Below are 19,238 nucleotides of genomic sequence, written 5' to 3' on the forward strand. Positions count from 1 at the left end.
GCCACTTTAATACCTACCTAGCCAATTGTTTTTTTTTCAATTCATGAAATTGAAATCTTAGAATCGGCCGTAGACTTAGTCTATTATGCTACCATTTACACAATCACCATGTCCGTTTCTGCAATATCCACTCTAGGTGTTAAAACACGAAGATAAATGTGTGAAAATATGTTTGGGTTTTATGCAAAAGTAAACTAGATATCACACAGAAATTTCATGGTAACTAAGCATCCCCCTGAAAAGAGTAATCTTTGGCATATATGCGTAAAAAAACAGTGTTGTACAATAAACAGTTACATGAAGATATCATGAGTATTACTTAAAAAAGGAAAAAATTAACCAATAGTACTAGAGCAATGCATATCACATTTAATGGAGCGCAGGAACTCAGCGTCTCTGGGATTGGCTACAAGAGCTTTTCATCCCCCACACATTAGACCTTAACATCCAGAACAAATGAATGTGAGATATAACTAGACTTGTGCATTCGTATTCAGGCGAACATGAAAACGAACACGAAGGGTGCATTTCCGTCGTTCAGCCTGAATATCGAAAAAAACAAAACATGGCGGCGGCAATTGGTTGATGCCAGAGGAGGCCCCTGCAGGCGACCAATAGAGTTGCTGGTACGGACCTTTAAGATCCTGGCGCCAAAGCTAGTGTGTACCGCGTTAACACCCGTATTAACCCCCTCTACAAAAAACTAACATGAAGAATGTACACGAATATTCGCCCGAACTGAACACAGGAACGGCCGAATATTCGTGCAATACGAAGATTTTTTTTCCTGCAAAGACGAACACGAAGAGTTGGCTGGTGTCCAATTCTACATATAACATTGTGCTCATCTAGAGTAACAAAATGGCTTGACAATTAGAACAATGTACTCAATTGCAATTTCCAGCTAGATTGCCAGTTAGGCTTGCCCCTCATCTGCCAATCCAGCTGGGACCTGTCGGATGTCGCCAGACCCTTTAGCCTTAGATAGAACACTGATGCCCAATCCCTGGTGCCCTGTGACCATTTAAATCCCTGCATAGGGTGTATGCCTGTTATCATTTGAAGGGAGAAACATTCTGTAAATATAAATGTGTTAAAAAGTACCTGCCTGATCGATAGAGTCACAATGAATGGGGACCATTTATTAAAAAGTTTTAGTCTTGGTTTCCTTGTGGAGTCATTGATCTTAGCAAATGTATTGTTCCATATTCACATTCGCAGATGTTCCAAATTCTTGTTTGAAATTCAGTCCTATGAATGTGTCTCAGACACTTAAGACCACAAACAGGAAGCTAGAGAAACTATGTTGAAATATAATTTTGTTCAGAATTCAGGCTGACCCTCCTATCAGTCACGAAATGGGAAAGGAAGCATTGACTTACTGGGTTCTGCCTGGATGTTCTTTGTAACACTCACTTGATTGAATAGTTTCAGTGTGAAGGTAAGCCATTTATTGACCTAGTCCTGATAACATGTATCATCTTGTTGACCAATTATATAAATATATATATATTGTGTAGTGTTGGTTTTAACACGGGCTTTTTGAACTTGTGATGCTTTATATATTCTGTTTAAGCATTCTATATTAGTATTCACCACTGCCACTTTAAATAAGGCTGTTTATTTAAATACAATAAAACAAACTAAATTTAACTAGAATTCTTTATTTAAAAGTACACAAAATATTATACAGAAAATAAATGAAATGCTGGAAAAAAATAGTATACAACAGGACTACAAAATAAGTACCGTAGTGAAACTTAACTACATATCAGATATTAAGAGCCCCTGAAAACAATTGTACTTATATAAAAGATGTATACAGCTCAAAAAAAGGACACAGGAAAAAAAAAAATTTCATACGTTTGTATTTATATTAAAAAATATACTTCTCCTGCCATCTACCAAGCTCAGATTTGTCCATTAGACAACATGTTTCCACTGTTGCAAAGTCTACTGTCTGTGTGCTTGACACCACTACAGCCAATGCTTGGCACGGTGATCTTTGTCTTGTGTGCAGTTGCTCAGCTCTCGACGCACACTACTTGCACTGATGTTGCAATATGGAGCTCTGTAGTCAGTGATGCTACAGAAGACACACAATTTGTATGCGTTATGCACTTTTGCACTCAGCAGCCTCGTCTGTGAGTGTGCCTGGTCTACCACTTCATGGCTGGGCTGTTGTTACTCCTAGACACTTCCACTTCACATTGATAGCCCTTACAGCAGACCAGGCAGATCTAGTAGGGCCGGGCCTTAGGGCAAAGGTGGCATCCTATGACTATGCCATGTTTTAAATCACTGAGCTATTCTGCTCAACCATTTGACTGCTAATGTTTGGTCATCCCATCCTATATAGAAGTCTGCATTGTCTGGAAAACCAAATTCCCACCAACAGCTGTTTATCCTTTGTGCCTAAAAGTTAAGAGCTTGATAAGATTTACACATTATAAGAAGCTTTTCATTTTTCATGGCAACAAACTATCAGTGTCTGCTTGTGTCACATGGCATTTATCGTATTTGCCCTGTAATAATTGTTTGGTTTTTTTGTTGCATGGTACACAAAAAATTTGTCCATTATGACTATATCCTCAGCAAAATCTCAGGCAGAAAGTACATGGTTCTATTTCCCCTGATACTAGGGTTGCTAAGTGGTTGGTATTTGACCGGCTTGAACATTTTTTATTTTTTTTTGCAAAGATCAACATGGCTCCTGGTTAAATATCCTGATATATGGAGATTTTTTTTAAGATGGGCAAAGGCTGTGTTCTGACAGCCTGGTTTGACGTTGGCTGCAAGAGCAACAGCCTGACAGATACAACGTAACAATTTGCACCAAGCACTGGCGCAGGCAGACTTCCTTCTCACTGCAGATAAAGAGTAGTCCTAACCTTTTCCACGCTTGTCTTTGTTTAGTTAAGCCTCTTTAATACTGAAGTTCAAACATTTAATGCATGTGTGTGGCGAACATTTTAATGTTGGCTTCCAAAACCTTTGTGTGTGTAGCTTATACTGGAATACAAATGTTCCGTGTGTGCTTACGTGTGGTTAGCTGTATCATGGTGCCAAATTGATGGATTGATACATAATTGCATTGCACCATGGCTGTTGTTACTAATCCGCTGTGTTAAGGCTATTTTTCCCATTTTGAATTTGGAAACCCTACTTGATACCCAGATCCCTTTGTTTGCCACAGAAACTCCTACAACCCTAGGACAGGAAAAACATTGGTAAGTGTGTGTGATGTATGTGGGATGTGTTTTTTATGAGAAGCAGAGATTTGCTGCATGGAAACAGGAAGGGAAAGTGACATTTAAAGTTTCTCAACAAGTAATATGACAAAAAATTTGCTTGGGAGGGGAGGATTAATCAACAGAAACAGAAGTACATGTAAGAGAAAGCATGGGAGGGCTAGCTGGAATGAGTCTGATGGGCAAGGGTATGATGTCACGCAGTGGATGCCAACACACACATATACATATACAATGCCCTTACACAAGCCTGCCCATGCACACACTTATACCCTGCCCTTACACACACATACAGTGGTGTCACGTCAATTTGCGTCACATGTGCCCTGCTTCCCCTGGGCGGTTAAAGAGAATTTGTTCGCACAGAGTGCGGGCAACACATAGGGAAGCAGCGCCCCCCCGCGGAAGTCTGCGAGCTGCACAGAGAGATCTGCAGTTCAGGTAAGGGGGAGGGTGAATTTACTAATTCACAAACATTAATTCACTCATTCATATACTCACTCACAGATACTCATTCAGAAGAAGTATGTGTGATTGAGGGAATTCATCTTTGTGAATGAGTATCTGTGAGTGAGTATATGAATAGTAACATAGTAACATAGTAACATAGTTCATAAGGTTGAAAAAAGACCAAAGTCCATCAAGTTCAACCTATATACATATGGTGTCCCTACTGTGTTGATCCAGAGGAAGGCAAAAAACCCTTATGAAGCAGATGCCAATTGCCCCATACCAGGGAGAAAATTCCTTCCCGACTCCAAATATGGCAATCAGAATAAATCCCTGGATCAACGTTCTGTCCCTATTAATCTAATATCCATAACTTGTAATATTATTGCTTTCAAGAAACACGTCCAGGCTCCTTTTGAACTCTTTTCGTTTACCATTACCACTTCCTCTGGCAGAAAGTTCCATAATCTCACTGCTCTTACTGTAAAGAACCCCCGTCTGTGCTGGTGTAGAAACCTTCTTTCCTCCAGCCGTAGAGGATGTCCCCTTGTTATAGATACAGTCCTGGGAATAAATAGGTCCTGGGAGTGATCTCTGTACTGCCCCCTTATATATTTATACATAGTTATTAAGTCCCCCCTAAGCCGTCTTTTTTCCAAACTAAATAACCCTAATTCTGATAATCTTTCTGGGTACTGTAGTCCTTCCATTCCCCTTATTACTCTGGTTGCCCGTCTTTGAACCCTCTCCAGCTCCACTACATCTTTCTTGTACACTGGTGCCCAGTACTGTACACAGTATTCCATGTGTGGTCTGACTAGTGACTTGTACAGTGGTAGAATTATTTCCTTGTCGTGGGCATCTATGCCCCTTTTGATGCACCCCATGATTTTATTTGCCTTAGCAGCAGCTGCCTGACACTGGTCACTACAGGTAAATTTACTGTTAACTAAAACTCCTTTTCCATGTCAGTCGTTCCCAGCGTTTTCCCATTTAATATATATTCCCAGCCTGGATTTTTCTTCAGAATGAGTGAATTCATGTTTGTGAATTAGTAAATTCACATGTGTGAAGGGGGAAGCATGGTGCAGGGAGGGTGTTTGAGGCTAGGATGCCACAGGCAGACTTTTTGGAGGTCCTATGCTTCCAATCTGGGTGCTAGGCTGGTTCTGTGGATGTAATCCTGGTGCCAAGGCTGACATAGTACTAAAAGGGGGCAATATGCAAGGGTGTGGGGGCATTAATTCACATACACTGCCTTTACACACACATATGCACTGCCCATATACTCTTCCCTTACACACACATATTTACACATACATTGTCCTTACCAGGGGAGGGCTGGCAGCCTAAGGCCTGGGGGGCAAGTCAAGTGAAGTGGCTCCGCCCCCTCGCACTCACCTTTGACCCCTCACGCTGCTCCAATCACTATGCGGCCATCAGACTGCTGGAAAACTTATCTAAACGGCCGCTGGGTGCTGATGCCACCGGCCGGAGCTACTTTAATCCTTTTTTTATTTATTTAATATGCCGGATCGGCTTGCCATATTAAAAATAAATAAATAAAGTATTAAAGTAGCGCCGGCTGGCAGCATCAGCACCCAGCGGCCGTTTAGATTCGATTTCCAACAATCTGATGGCCGCATAGTGATGGGAGCAGCGTGAGGGGTGAAAGGTGAGTGCGAGGGGGCGGAGCTTTCACCCCTCACGCTGCTCCCATCACTTGGCGGCCATCACATACGGCCGCTGGGTGCTGATGCCGCCGGCCGGCGCTGCTTTAATACTATTTTTTTTCCCATTTAATAGCCGATCCGGCTTGCCATATTAAATTTTAAAAAAAAGTATTAAAGTTGCGCCGGCCGGCGGCATCAGCACCCAGCGGCCATTTAGATTAGATTTCGGGCGCCCCTGGTCCTTACACATGCCTGCCCATACACACATGTACACACACATACACTGCCCTTACACATGTCTGCTTACAATCACACATATGCCTTACCCATATACACACAAATAAACTGCCCTTACACACATGGATGCTTGCCCATACACACAAACATGCTGGTTCATACTTCCCCTTCCTATAGATATGCTTTTGTTCTAGGGGCTCTGTGGTGTGCCCATGCTTTAAGACGCCACTGCTTATCACATGATATATTTACATATCCACGCTCTTGGGTGTATTTATTAAGAAGCTGAGTGGTCAATGGAGTTAAGGGTTAACCTGAATGGCCAGACACAACTGGTATGCAACTTTAAATTCTGTGAGTTTCAGGTGTGGGCATGTGAGTGCAAGATGAAATTGCATGTCCCCAAAGGTTGCCTGGATGCACCACATCCCCCTTCAGGAAGGTTAAGGGGAATGGGTATTTTTTTAAATGAATCCCCCATCACTCAATTGGCAAGAGGTGGAGCAAAGATGCCACCCCAAGTGATACTGAGAATGGAAAGGGAGGTGAGGGGAGGCACATTTTGGATGTGCCTCCATAAAGTTTGTATACATTATTTAACACCTCCATTCTCATTAGAAGAGGATGAGAGGTCATTATTTAACTACCCCAACTAGCATAGGGCGGAAGAAGGGGAGCATTAAGTGTTCATCCCCTTTAGTTGGTAGGGGTTCATTTTTAATATTTATTTATTTTAGTATTTATTAAATGTAATGAAGAAGGTGGTAGATTTGTTTCTTGGCTCCTAGTTCGGTTGTGAGTTCCAATTAAATTTCCAACTCATTAAAGCTTACAAATTTGCTTCTTGTCTCCTTTTTTTCCACATCTCCTACTATGTTTACTTGTGTTAATGCAAATTGGCTTTAGTGAATTTGTAAGCTGGATTTTTTTTTGGGAAAATGTAAAATTTTTGTTTATTTCATCACAAACACTATACAGTAATGTAAATAATGGAAAATATTCCTATAGACAATTCAGATAAATTTTACTTATGCCATCACATGTCATAAAACAAAAGGGCATTTTCTGTTAATCAATATTCAGTTTCACTTTAGCATTTCCAAAAATGTAAATTACTTCTTTTTTTAAAAAAATCAATTTAATACTCAATCAAATGCAGAAGTTCAAATGCAGAAGTTATACATTATTTTGTTAACAGTTCTGGATATTGGCAAGCCTTTCTTAAACCACATGTACCGTATTAACCCCTTAAGGACAATGGGCGGTCCCCAAACCCATTGAAAACAATGCATTTTGAGCCTGTACATGTACGGGCTTTGTCATTAAGGGGTTAAAAATAATTTAAACAACAATGGGCTAAATACATTTGTAAATTAGATTTGTATGATTTGGTATATGATCTTATTATATAGAATTCAGTATTTACTTCCATGGCCATGCGGCTTTATGGTGATACAAGGTTTTGCTTTTAACAGAATTTCATTATGACTTGAAAATAAGAGAAATTACAACACATTTTTTTTGTATTGTACTATGTTGTAAACAAGTAAATATTTTTTTTCAGTTTTTTCCTTTATTCTTTATTGCAGAGTTGGATCTGCGAATGGGGAAGGTCTGGTACAGGCAGTATTTCTGGCTGCTTTTGTTTGCTGGGATTATTCTTTTTACTGGTATTTTCAGCCTCATTACAGTTTGCATTTGTCTAAAAAAAAAATCAAAACGTGAGTTAATGAAACTGTATTATTATTTACAAATATTGGGTGGGTAGACAAAATATAAATATTTTCTTAGGGTAACAATACACTTTTTCTTTGTTTTCTTTGACTGAACTAAAAAATGAAGCCCTCTTAACTGTCCCTGTTAGAAAACATAGTGGAACCCTATACTTTGCAATGCCTTTTTTTGTATATCTCAGCATTGTGTAATATAGACAATGCCTGGATTAAGACCCCTAGAAGTCTGGTTTCATTTACTGCTTTTTGTTCAATCATAATCCATGTTCTATTTCATATTAATCCAAAATTATTGCTGTTCATGTTACATTCTGCGGAAGCCATATCACATGCCTGTTTTTCTTGTTGTTTTGGTTACTGTTTGTGCCCCTGCACCTTATGTTAAACATAATACAATAATATATGTTATGTCAGAAACTACATTAAAATGGTTAACTGGTTAAAATGGTTAAAAAAGGTTTTCAAAAAAATATTTATAGCATATTATATAGCTCCAGATGTTTCCGTAACACAGTTACAGTAGGGGACCATGGCAATATTTAACAGACAATTTAAAATATCCTTAGCACACATTAAAGCATACTGGGACAGAAGGAGAAGGCCCTTTTATTTGCGTGCTTACTATCTATTTATTAGTTTAATATCATGTTTTTTTCATATAAAGGATTGGGGAATGTTGTTGCTCTAAATATATAAATAATAATAAAAATGACACTGAAATAATCTTTTTGCATTGTACCTTTTCAGGTGATATATTTTTTTTTAAATGTAGGGTTTGCAAAGTTTCCTGTACCTTTTTATTTTACGATGTGGTTCTAGCGGCTCAGTGTGTGCTCTACTGGCTCATTCATGAAAATGTATACAATACAATGCATTGGGACAACACTTAAATACACCAAAAGCTTTTCCATTTAAATCTGTGTAATGGAAAAAGGCATTACCATACCTGGGAACTCTCCGGGTTTGACCTGGAGATCTCCGGGTGAAGCACCGCTTCCCCCAAACATTTCCCCTTTAAATGGGGGTTACATCAGAGGGAACACCCCCGACGTCAGCGGGACCTCCCGCCAACGTCACAGGACCATCTGACTGACATCAGTGGGTAGTCCTGGCCGAGTACCACAAGGGATGGGTCCGGGTAGCCGGAGCCCAGAAGTTCCCAGGTATAGGCATTATCACTTCTGACTTCAAGGACAGTATAAAACATTTTTGTTGTGTCTCCTTTTTTACTGAATGGTAGGTCCACAAAGGCTCCATATTCGTCGGCTCCTCTAACAGACTATGGTGCCTAATTAATGTAACTGCAGTCTCTTCATTTAATATTATGTTGCAATAGAAATTTGTGGTCAACATCGTTTTTAAGGGCACTCACCACACATTAACTAATAATAACCACTTCCAACTCTAACATCGTTTTGAAAGAGCAATAATAGCTGCCAACACCAAAGTGGCACCAAAGCTGTTTCAGGTGGTAGAGCCCGAAAGCTGGTGGATTATAAACTAAAGTCCGCTTCAGGTGGTAGAGTGCAAAAGCTTGTAGAGCACACGCTAAAGAGGCACCGAAAGTATTGCGCTTTTAATTCCACCAGTATGAAATCATAGAAATATCTAACCTTTACCAAGTTGATTGTTTAAATAAAGATGAGTTTACTGACCTTTATTATTTTTTGATCTGTTGATTCTCTTTTTAGGTATATCTTTACAGAACCAACAGTCTTTCAAACAAAAGAAAAGGGAGGACCAACATGAACACCCAGTCACTTTCATGTACGTTAACTGCTATATTCTAACATGTCATCCAAGCAAACAAAAACTGCTTTTACTAGCAGTGTGTATGTGAAACCATGATATCCTGTGGAATTTTATCTTCTGACAGATCTATGATCATTAAAAAGCCTTAGTAAACAAGCTTCAGCAGCTGGCACATGTGTGACATTGGACAAGTCAATCAATACTAGACCCTGCTTTGTAAATAGGCTTGTAATTTTATATGCATGATTTCTTTTTTATTTATTTTCCTGGAATTGCAGCTCTGTTCAAGCTCTGGCTCTGTAAGCCAAGTAAAACAATGGTTCAGGATTAACTGGAAACGAGAAGCTTTCGTCTATACATTTTTCTCATGGGCTAAGGTTCTCTTCCTCACTTATCAATTCTTCCTTTTCCCCTCTACAAGACTTAACTCGTGCTGCCCCTATACCTCTGGAACCTACTTTCACTGAACTTTCAGCTTTCGCCCCCCAACATTCAAGAAAAACCTCAAAACCCATTTCCTCAGAGAAGCCACACAATCTTAGCTGCTGGAACTTCCCTGTTAGTGATTCAACCCAACACTACCTCTTGCATTTCTCTGTTCCTTATGTTTGTCCTTACCCCATTCCCTCCAGATTGAAAGTTTGCGAGCAGGGCCCTGTCCACTAAATGTATCGGTTTGTCTGTCGATTCTATTCTTTTCAGACCCCTTTAATATATGTAATGTATGCAGCACTGCGTAAATTGTTGGTGCTATATAAATAAAAGATAATCTTTATTAGAAGTCTTAAGTGTACAGCTAAACATGCTAAACTAGAACTTGTCTGCCAATTGCCAGCCCCACTACACTACAGAAAAGGTATGGGATACGGCTTAGCTTCCTGGCTCAACGTTGCTGACCACATATCCTGTACATGAGTTCAGTTCCCCCTTTAATGCACTTTAAACTATGGACTTACCTACCACAGCCAAATTTTACAGTTACAAATGCTGTTGTAGGGGTTCTGTCCAAAAATAATATTGACATTAACCAGTTAATGACAGTACCTCTGTGTTGCATTAACATTTTTGACCCTAGGGTAGATACCTGTACATTTCAGCTTACTTGTTTGGGGTCCTGTATTCTTTGAGTATTACCAGGAGCGTACCTAGAGTATGTGGCAATGGGGCGGATCCTGTATGTGGCACCCCCCCCACACACACTTTAAAACTGCATAGCTTCTATCATTAGGCAAACATTGACAGGGGTACAACATAACTGTTATTATATACTGAAGCAGACATTGACGGGGTACAGCATAACACCTATCACTATATACTGAGGCAGCCATTGACTGATAACTGCTATCATTATATACTGAGGCAAACATTAACGGTGGTACAGCATAACTGCTATCATTATATACTGAGGCAAACATTGACGGTGGTACAGCATAACTGCTATCATATACTGAGGCAAACATTGACGGTGGTACAGCTTGACTGTTATCATTATATACTGAGACAAACATTGACAGGGGTACAGCATAACACCTATCATAACACCTATCGCTATATACTGAGGCACGCACTGACGGTGGTACAGCATAACACCTATCACTATATACTGAGGCAAACATTGACGGGGTACAGCATAACACCTATCACTATATACTGAGGCACACACTGACGGTGGTACAGCATAATCCCTATCACTATACATTGACAATAATGCAGCATAATCTCTATCACTATATACTAAGCCAAACATTGATGTGGTGTAGTCCTACCACTTCAGTGTCTGGCTTAGTATATAGCAGGGATGCAGCGAAATGAAAATTTGTGACCAAAACCGAAAATTCAGCATTCACGTGGCCGAAAATGACGCCCCCACACACACCTTTAAAAAAACAAAAAACACTTTTATTAAAAGTAAGTAACACACCAAAATGCAGCCTATGCACAATCATGCCATTGCAAGGGATGAATATATATATATATATATATATATATATATATATATATATATATATAATATTAATGTGGTTATAATAAAATATGTTACTAGATGTCATTGGCTGAAACATTTGAGAACATAGGAGAAACCCTACTGTATCTAAAACTTTGAAACATAAAAAGGACCATGACATTGACCTCTGCTTTTTTTACTTCTTAAAAACACTCATCCTTTTTGATTTATATGTCTATATTTGCAGACAAAACACATCTCATGAATCATTTTTGCCTAAAATTTTACCAGAGCAAGAAACAGAGCCTATTACACGTAAGTATTATTTGAATTAGTGGCTTCTGTGACCACATAATCTAATGCTAGTATCGTAAAATGTTTAACAATTATTTATTAAATGAGCATTAATTAAATGGTTATTATGATTTTTTCAACTAATCTAAAACATTTATAGTGAAAAATAATTCTAGAGAATGGATTAGTTCACTGTTTTATGAGTACCGCCAGATCTCTCTTTTTTTTGTTCTCTTTAAAGCTCTCTATCACCTAAAAGTGCTTTTGAAGGTTTAAAAATACCACGGAACTGTTTAGCAACATAGCACTATCATTAATCCTTAGCGCTCTTCCTACAGTTCCCCGCAACATGTATGCGATGAGCATGGGGGGCTGGCCTGGGGACAGGGGCCACTCCAAAGTTCTTAAAAAAGCTGAAGGGACTTGGACCGGCCCACTCGCGGGGGTGGGAACACCGCATTACGTGAGCCTGCAGCAAAAGGCCAACTGCTTGCACAATGTGCAGGAAAGGGGTAAGTGCAAAGAAAAAAGTGAGAGAGAGCGTGAGGGAGTGAGTAGGTAAGGGAATTAAAAAGGGAATGAGTATAAATGTGTGTTATAGTGTGTGTTTACAGAGCCGGCTTTAAGTGTTCTGGCGCCCTGTGCGGACCACTCCTCTGGCGCCCCATCTCACTACCCCCCTCTGCCCCTTCTCACTATCCCCCCCCTCTGCCCCTTCTCACTACCCCCCTCTGCCCCTTCTCACTATCCCCCCTGCCCTTTCTCACTATCCCCCCCTCTGCCCCTTCTCACTATTCCCCCTTTTGCCCCTTCTAACTACACTCCCCGCCCCTTCTACTCCATCTCCCTAATTCTCATTATCCTCACTTACCTTGTTGCCGGAGTCCTGCGGTGGGAGCGGGAGTCATCCGTCTTCCCGCTCTACCGCGGTGCTGGCATTTCATGTTGAGCGCCGGAATATCCCGGGACTTAAATTAAAGCAGCTTTTTTTAAAAACCTTTATTTAACATGAAGGATGTTAAAAAAACAACAACAAAAACCCCGATGTTTTAATTTAAGTCCCGGGCAGACACCCCTGCTGCCATGGCGCCCTGTGCGGTCACACAGGTCACACACCCCTAAGGCCGGCCCTGTGTGTTTATATGTAAGTATATGTGTGTTAGTGTGAATGTGTATGTGTAAGTATGTGTCATAACTGCCTTAACCCAGGAGCACACACCACAGAAGTTCTTCACCCAGGTCTGGGACTTTGATAATCCCAGTAGTGTTGAGGCTCAAGTAGATGTAGATAATATATAGGTACGTAGTAGAGGATAGCAAGGCACTTGCCAGAGGTACTGGATACCTGTAAATAGTTAATGTCAGAGGTAGATACTCAGGACAAGTAACCACAGGATTCTAGGTTAGGTATGCAGGACAGGCAGTCAGCCAATGCTAGGTTTGGTACAGTAAACCGGTAGTCAGATGTAGCCAAGGCCAGTACACAGATTAGGTAGTCAGGATAGTCAGGTATGGTACACAGATCTGGTCAGATAGGATCAAAATTGTGTGGCAGAGAGTAGTCAAACAGGCCAGGAGTCAAAACACAGCTTTAGGAACAGATCCACCATGTACGCACAAAAGGACCCCACTAGGGTGCGTCAGAACAGCAGTTCAGTTTTATAAATCGGGCACAGAGCCTGTCCTGCCCCAAGTTGTGGGTCATGGGCTCTCCCCTACAGTGCCTTTCCTGCAGCCCGACGGCACCCTCCATGAGCCATCGGTTAGGTACAGGCAACACACAGACCTCACTCCTGTTAGCTACTGGTTGGCAGTTGGTAGCTGGTCTCTGATGCATATATACCTGGGAGCTTCCAGCTACCTGGAGCCTACCCTTAAGGGGTGCGGCCAGGACTATCTGCTGATGTCAATGGGTGAGACACAGCCCTATTTAAGGGGGAAATGAGCGGAGAGTTTGAGGTTTCGGGTGTCGACCTGGGGAACCAGAGAAACGGGGTGTGCTGATGCGTTACAGTATGTGTGTTGGCATGAGTGTGTGTAGCTAAACGTGAGTTACCATGAGTGTGTAAGTGTGTGTTAGAGTAAGTACAGTATCTTACAAAAGTGAGTACACCCTTCACATTTTTATAAATATTTTATTATATCTTTTCATGTCACAACACTGAAGAAATGACACTCGGCTACAATGTAAAGTAGTGAGTGTACAGCCTGTATAACAGTGTAAATGTGCTGTCCCCTCAAAATAACTCAACACGCAGCCATTAATTTCTAAACCTTGGCAACAAAAGTGAGTACACCCCTAAGTGGAATTGTCCAAATTGGGCCCAATTAGCCATTTCTGCTCCCCAGGGTCATGTGACTCATTAGTGTTACAAGGCCTCAGGTGTGAATGGGGAGCACGTGTGTTAAGTTTGGTGTAATCGCTCTCACACTCTCTCATACTGGTCACTGGAAGTTCAACATGGCACCTCATGGCAAAGAACTCTCTGAGGATCTGAGAAAAATAATTGTTGCTCTACATAAAGATGGCCTAGGTTATAAGAAGATTCCCAAGACCCTGAAACTGAGCTGCAGCACGGTGGGCAAGACCATACAGCGGTTTCACAGGACAGGTTCCACTCAGAACAGGCCTCGCCATAGTCGACCAAAGAAGTTGACTGCACATGCTCAGCGACAAATCCAGAGGTTGTCTTTGGGAAATAGACATATGAGTGCTGCCAGCATTGTTGCAGAAGTTAAAGGGGTGGGGGGTCAGCCTGTCAGTGTTAAGACCATACGCTGCACACTGCATCAAATTGGTCTGCATGGCTCCCAGAAGGAAGCTTCTTCTAAAGATAATGCACAAGAAAGCCGCAGACAGTTTGCTGAAGACAAGCAGACTAAGGACATGGATTACTGAAACATGTTCTGTGGTCTCATGAGACCAAGATAAACTTATTAGGTTCAGATGGTGTCAAGGGTGTGTGGCGGCAACAAGTGTGTCTTGCCTACAGTCAAACATGGTGGTGGGAGTGTCCTGGTCTGGGCCTGCATGAGTACTGTCGGCACTGGGGAGCTACAGTTCATTGAGGGAACCATGAATATCAACATGTACTGTGACATACTGAAGCCGAGCATGATCCCCTCCCTTCAGAAACTGGGCCACTGGGCAGTATTCCAACATAACGACCCCAAAGTCACCTCCAAGATGACCACTGCCTTGCTAAAGAAGCTGAGGATAAAGGTGATGGACTGGCCAAGCATGTCTCCAGACCTAAACCCTATTGAGCATCTGTGGGGCATCCTCAAACGGAAGGTGGGGGAGCACAAGGTCTCTAATATCTACCAGCTCTGTGGTGTCGTCATGGAGGAGTGGAAGAGGACTCCAGTGGCAACCTGTGAAACTCTGGTGAACTCCATGCCCAAGAGGGTTAAGGCAGTGCTGGAAAAAATATTGACATTTTGGGCCCAATCTTGACATTTCGACTTAGGTCTGTACTCAATTTTGTTGCCAAGGTTTAGACATTAATGGCTGTGTGTTGAATTATTTTTAAGGGAGCAGCAAATTTACACTGTCATTCAGGCTGTACACTCACTACTATGGATTTGAGTGACAGAATTAAGTAATTCAGGGAAGAAAGGTTTAGCAAAACTTAAAATTGTAAGAGTAAATAGTTTCTATATGTTAACATGTTTAATATTTGTTACATAATTTGTTCTCAGGTAACTATGATTTTTCATTTTTTACAACAGATAATGCAACTGAAAAGACGGAAGATACAAAATCTGAGAGTCATTATTATGTAGAAAGCATGACAGACCATGAATATATTGTTTTTGATGGTAAGCAATCCAGAGTGTAATTTTTGGCACTATAAAAACATAACAGATTCCTTTTTTCAATTGTAGAGCGATAGTTCTTTAATTAGCACAAAGCTTATGGCAATTTTATGCAACCATGATGGCGGGCTGTGTTTCCCAGGTCAGTCTAACGTATGCCAAAGGAGCCATGTTTTTATGGGAGGGCTGACCCAAGACACTGTGCTGCCAGGGTCCAAGGGTGAAATGCTGCCACCCTCACAACTTCCAAAACCACATCCACATGCATTATGTTATATCATGATTAATAAATGCACTCCCTTGTGTTCTCTCACACTCTCACTCATGCTTTCTCACACTCTAACGTTATAATGCAAGGGAATTTAGACCTACTCAGCTGCATCCCAAATTAAAGTGCTAAAATACTAATGGATTTCAAAGCTATCAGAGCACAGTCCTGGATTAAGGGATCTATTGGTCTGGAGTGGAAAATTGTGCTGTAGCTCTTGTTCTTGTGTGACTCTGATGCCATGTTTAATGCGTTAACAAGTTAGAAATGCACATTGCTAAGTTTAGCACATACTGGAAGAGTACTTCTGCTTCTGCAACCTAAGGTTGGGGAATTTAAGTTAAACTAAGGATAGGCACCAGTGTCACCAGCGTCCGTGGCAAGGTTTGTGAGGTCTATAGAACGTCATTAAATTGCCCACCACTGGCCCCAGTAAATGTCCACCATGCGCAATGTTGGTGCCCACCCCTGAATTTAAGTTAACATGTTTTCTCATGAATTGATTTTCAACGTTTGAGTCTGGCTCAGTATATGAATGTCTAGGTTTTTTTTGACAAAAATGTCTAAATCTTTTTCAGATTGTGAAACAAATACAGAACATCTTCAGTATGATTACGTAATACCAGACAGTTCCAGTGATGATGATGATTATGATGATGTGGTGATACCCCATGAATATATGAAACGTGAATAGTGAATTTGGAAAGATAGGGGTATGCATGCATACATCTGTTAATTGTAAACTATGGGCAATCCTTTTGGATTATAAAAATGTACATCATATTTATTATATGTTGCTGTTGCTTTTCCTGATTTTTTTATTTTATTTGTTAAACATATTTCCAGTAAACATTAAAGCATTAAAAAGCATTGTGGCAACTAATACTGCAATTATTTTGTACAAAAGGCCCCATAATATAAATCAGGGTCCAATACGGTTTACAAAGGATAGTTGGGAATGGAGATAGTTAGCAAGGAACACATAGTTGGGTGAGCGGCATTGTAGCCATCTATATATGTATACATTTATGTGTGTGTGTGTATACATATTTATATTACATGTGTAAGTACTCACACAATACGTAACCTGCATGTTAATGGAATGTCGGTTTTAGCCAATTAATTTACTATTTCTCTCTACTAACAATGCAACAATTTTAGTGTAATGATAATTGTGAACTTTGGTTTAAGTAATGCTTCTGCTTGTCAAAGCACAATAACTGCTAATGGTTATTGATATACTACTATAGACTGTTAACAACCACTACACTGTTAGTTGCATTTGGAGCACTAAGGCTAGGTTTCCACTTGGGTTTTTGTCCGGCGTTTTTTTCTTGATGAAAAACGCCATGAAAACTGCCAAGAAAACTGCCACTGCATTTACCTGCGTTTTGGCGTTTTTTCTGGCGTTTTAGCTTTTCTGTGGAAATTGCTTTTTTTGACCTTAGGTAGTTTTCCAGCCTTTACAAGTTAGAAGTTTCACCCAGCTAAAAGGGATTAGGATAAATGGCAAGTATCTGCCCTCTCCTGATGTCATTTACTTGGTAGACCCTTTTGTCTCTTTTCTGTGGTTTGTAAGGCATGCTTTATTTCGAATGTCTGCTCCTCTGGGAAGATTGGCCCCAAATGATGGTGCAAATTGTTTGCTGTTGCTTTTGGCACGCAGGATCCAGTTGGTTTGTTTGTAATGGCATGTTTGTTCCAAATGGTGTAAAATTCAATATGAACCAGTCCAGGACTTTGTTTTGTGTGAAACTGTTTTTTTCCAGCCTATTTCTCGTAGGACACACAGATACTGGGTCCATCCTCTGCATTGTAACTGTGGAAAAAACGCCATAAAAAACGCCAAGGCAATAAACCCACATGGCTTTTTCATGGTGTTTTTTCTCTCCCATAGACTTCTATTGGAGAAAAACGCCAAGATTTCCTTGCAAAAAACGCCAGTGTCAACATGCTGCGATTTTGAAAAACTGCCACAGAGCCCAAAAAAGCAGAAAAACGCCAAAGAGGACTGAAAAAACGCCAAACAGAAAAACGCCAAGTGGAAATGGCATTTTGCGATTTCCTATTGAAGAACAGCTAACATCTGGCTGCAGCCGTTTTTCACAAAAAAAACGCCAGGTGGCGCTATTGGCGTTTTTATGGGCGTTTTTAGCAAAAAAAAAACAAATGGAAACCTAGCCTAAGTACTATATCATGAATGACTTTTCCCTGAATGCTCTACATGAGGTTGTAAAATTATAGGGCGCCTAGAACTTTCCCTGATCCTAATCATTCATGGCCCACATGTTTAAGAAATATACAATCAGTAAGAGTCCTAATGGCATTAAACACCAATACATTGAAATGATGCGGCTTTCAATAGACTTTTTGTCTTCTGATATAATTTCCAGTGTGAATATCAGTGTCAAAATGTTATTACGTGAACCTTGTAAGGCCTACAAAGGCAATGAGCAGTGGAATAAAACATCCACTGTGTATTCTAACTCCTTTTACTCTGTTTGTTTTTTTGATATTTTGAGTAGTGACACTTGTTCCCTCATTTTGTCTGTAATTATATACACTGTTGTGATATTTTTCTGTACACAAAGTAATCTGTATATATTTTTATTATTGCCCCTAATAAATAATTACCGGTATAAATCAGTCTCTATGGTTTTGCTTCTTAATGTTACTTTGCAGTGGACATAAAATAGTTAAGGAGGCACAGGCCACTTTTCATCTGTGTGCCCCTTTCCCTTTAAGTGCCAGTAACAAAGAGCTTACCAGGGAAGTTCACCAAGTTGTTCAGCACGAAGGTTGCAAGGAAATACAAAAGAGAAATAAGGAAGTACTCCTTCAATCAATACTCTACTTCCCTTCTTTTCCACCTTCTACTCAAAATCCAAGAATCTCAGTAACTTTATCCACATACTCTGCCATTTCTTTTGCCCTCCTTTCAACTTTTCCCTTTGGAAAGTCCGTTCTGCATATAATTTAAAACAGCTATAGATGATCACTTTATCTCTAGTTGCCTATACCTTCTCACTGTAACTGAAAGCTAGCTAACACCATTTAACACGGTTTATCTAGCTGTTCTCTCCTATGGAGGGTTCACTCACACTCCCAAACCTAGTGAAAGAAGGGGTTGTGGTATAGGCTTGCTACATTCCAAAACTTGCACTTTTCAGCCTACATCCCACTCTCTCACTCTCCTTTTCCTTCTTGGAGGTCAAGTGACCGATGATTTACTCATTGCAAAATCCAAGGGACATTTCTCTCTGCTAATGTTTCCGGACCTTTCGAACCCTGAATCTGCACACCCTCCATGGTATTAACGGGCCAGTTGAGGAGATCAAAGATCTCCCCTGTAACCAGCCCCTTAAGCAGCGCTGTGGGATACTGGGGGGCCTATAATAATGCAAATACAAAAAGGGAAGCACACCCTAAAAAAAGCATATAAATTAAAACTTTAGGGTGCTGCTGGGATAACCACTGAATTCACCAGGCTAGGCCCTGGATGCGTATCACCATGGTGTTCTGGGTGAAGGGTACACTTGAACACACTGGTTGATTGGGCTTATACTCACATGAAAAAGTACTCTGACCCTGCCATTGCCATTTTTTTTTGGACTGGCCTATAGTCTATAGCTGGCAGTGCTATATTTTTTTTTATATTACCAGCCACTTTTTTGTTTGTGCATATGTAGCACCCTCTTGTATAAGTCTATCCAATGAATGCACATACTGGGAATGACACAATGGAACTGGGTGCCTGAAGACTCTGTGGATGTGAAGCTCTGATCATAACATTTTCTTCTTCAGATAAAAAAAAAA

General features: G+C 40.5%; 1 protein-coding gene across 1 annotated transcript; it reads left to right on the plus strand.

Moving 5' to 3' along the window:
- The first annotated feature begins 1,353 nt into the window (after positions 1 to 1,353).
- LOC128474951 (uncharacterized) lies at positions 1,354 to 16,292 on the plus strand. The gene is made up of 7 exons (XM_053457389.1): positions 1,354 to 1,441; positions 7,201 to 7,332; positions 9,036 to 9,111; positions 11,289 to 11,356; positions 11,674 to 11,847; positions 15,068 to 15,157; positions 16,001 to 16,292. Exons 2-7 carry the CDS (start codon positions 7,215 to 7,217, stop codon positions 16,114 to 16,116), a joined length of 642 nt encoding a protein of 213 aa, XP_053313364.1. The 5' UTR covers positions 1,354 to 1,441; positions 7,201 to 7,214; the 3' UTR covers positions 16,117 to 16,292.
- Positions 16,293 to 19,238: the final 2,946 nt, after the last annotated feature.

This window comes from Spea bombifrons, chromosome 2, assembly GCF_027358695.1.
Source record: "Spea bombifrons isolate aSpeBom1 chromosome 2, aSpeBom1.2.pri, whole genome shotgun sequence".
NCBI lineage: Eukaryota > Metazoa > Chordata > Amphibia > Anura > Pelobatidae > Spea > Spea bombifrons.

What these genes read in the sequence shown, in the direction of transcription:
- LOC128474951 (XM_053457389.1), top strand. Translation starts at nt 7,215, where the DNA reads ATGGGGAAGGTCTGGTACAGGCAGTATTTCTGGCTGCTTTTGTTTGCT. An exon ending in GAACACCCAGTCACTTTCAT is followed by an intron (nt 9,112 to 11,288) that starts GTACGTTAACTG and finishes CTATATTTGCAG; the next exon opens with ACAAAACACATCTCATGAAT. An exon ending in AGAAACAGAGCCTATTACAC is followed by an intron (nt 11,357 to 11,673) that starts GTAAGTATTATT and finishes CTCTTCCTACAG; the next exon opens with TTCCCCGCAACATGTATGCG.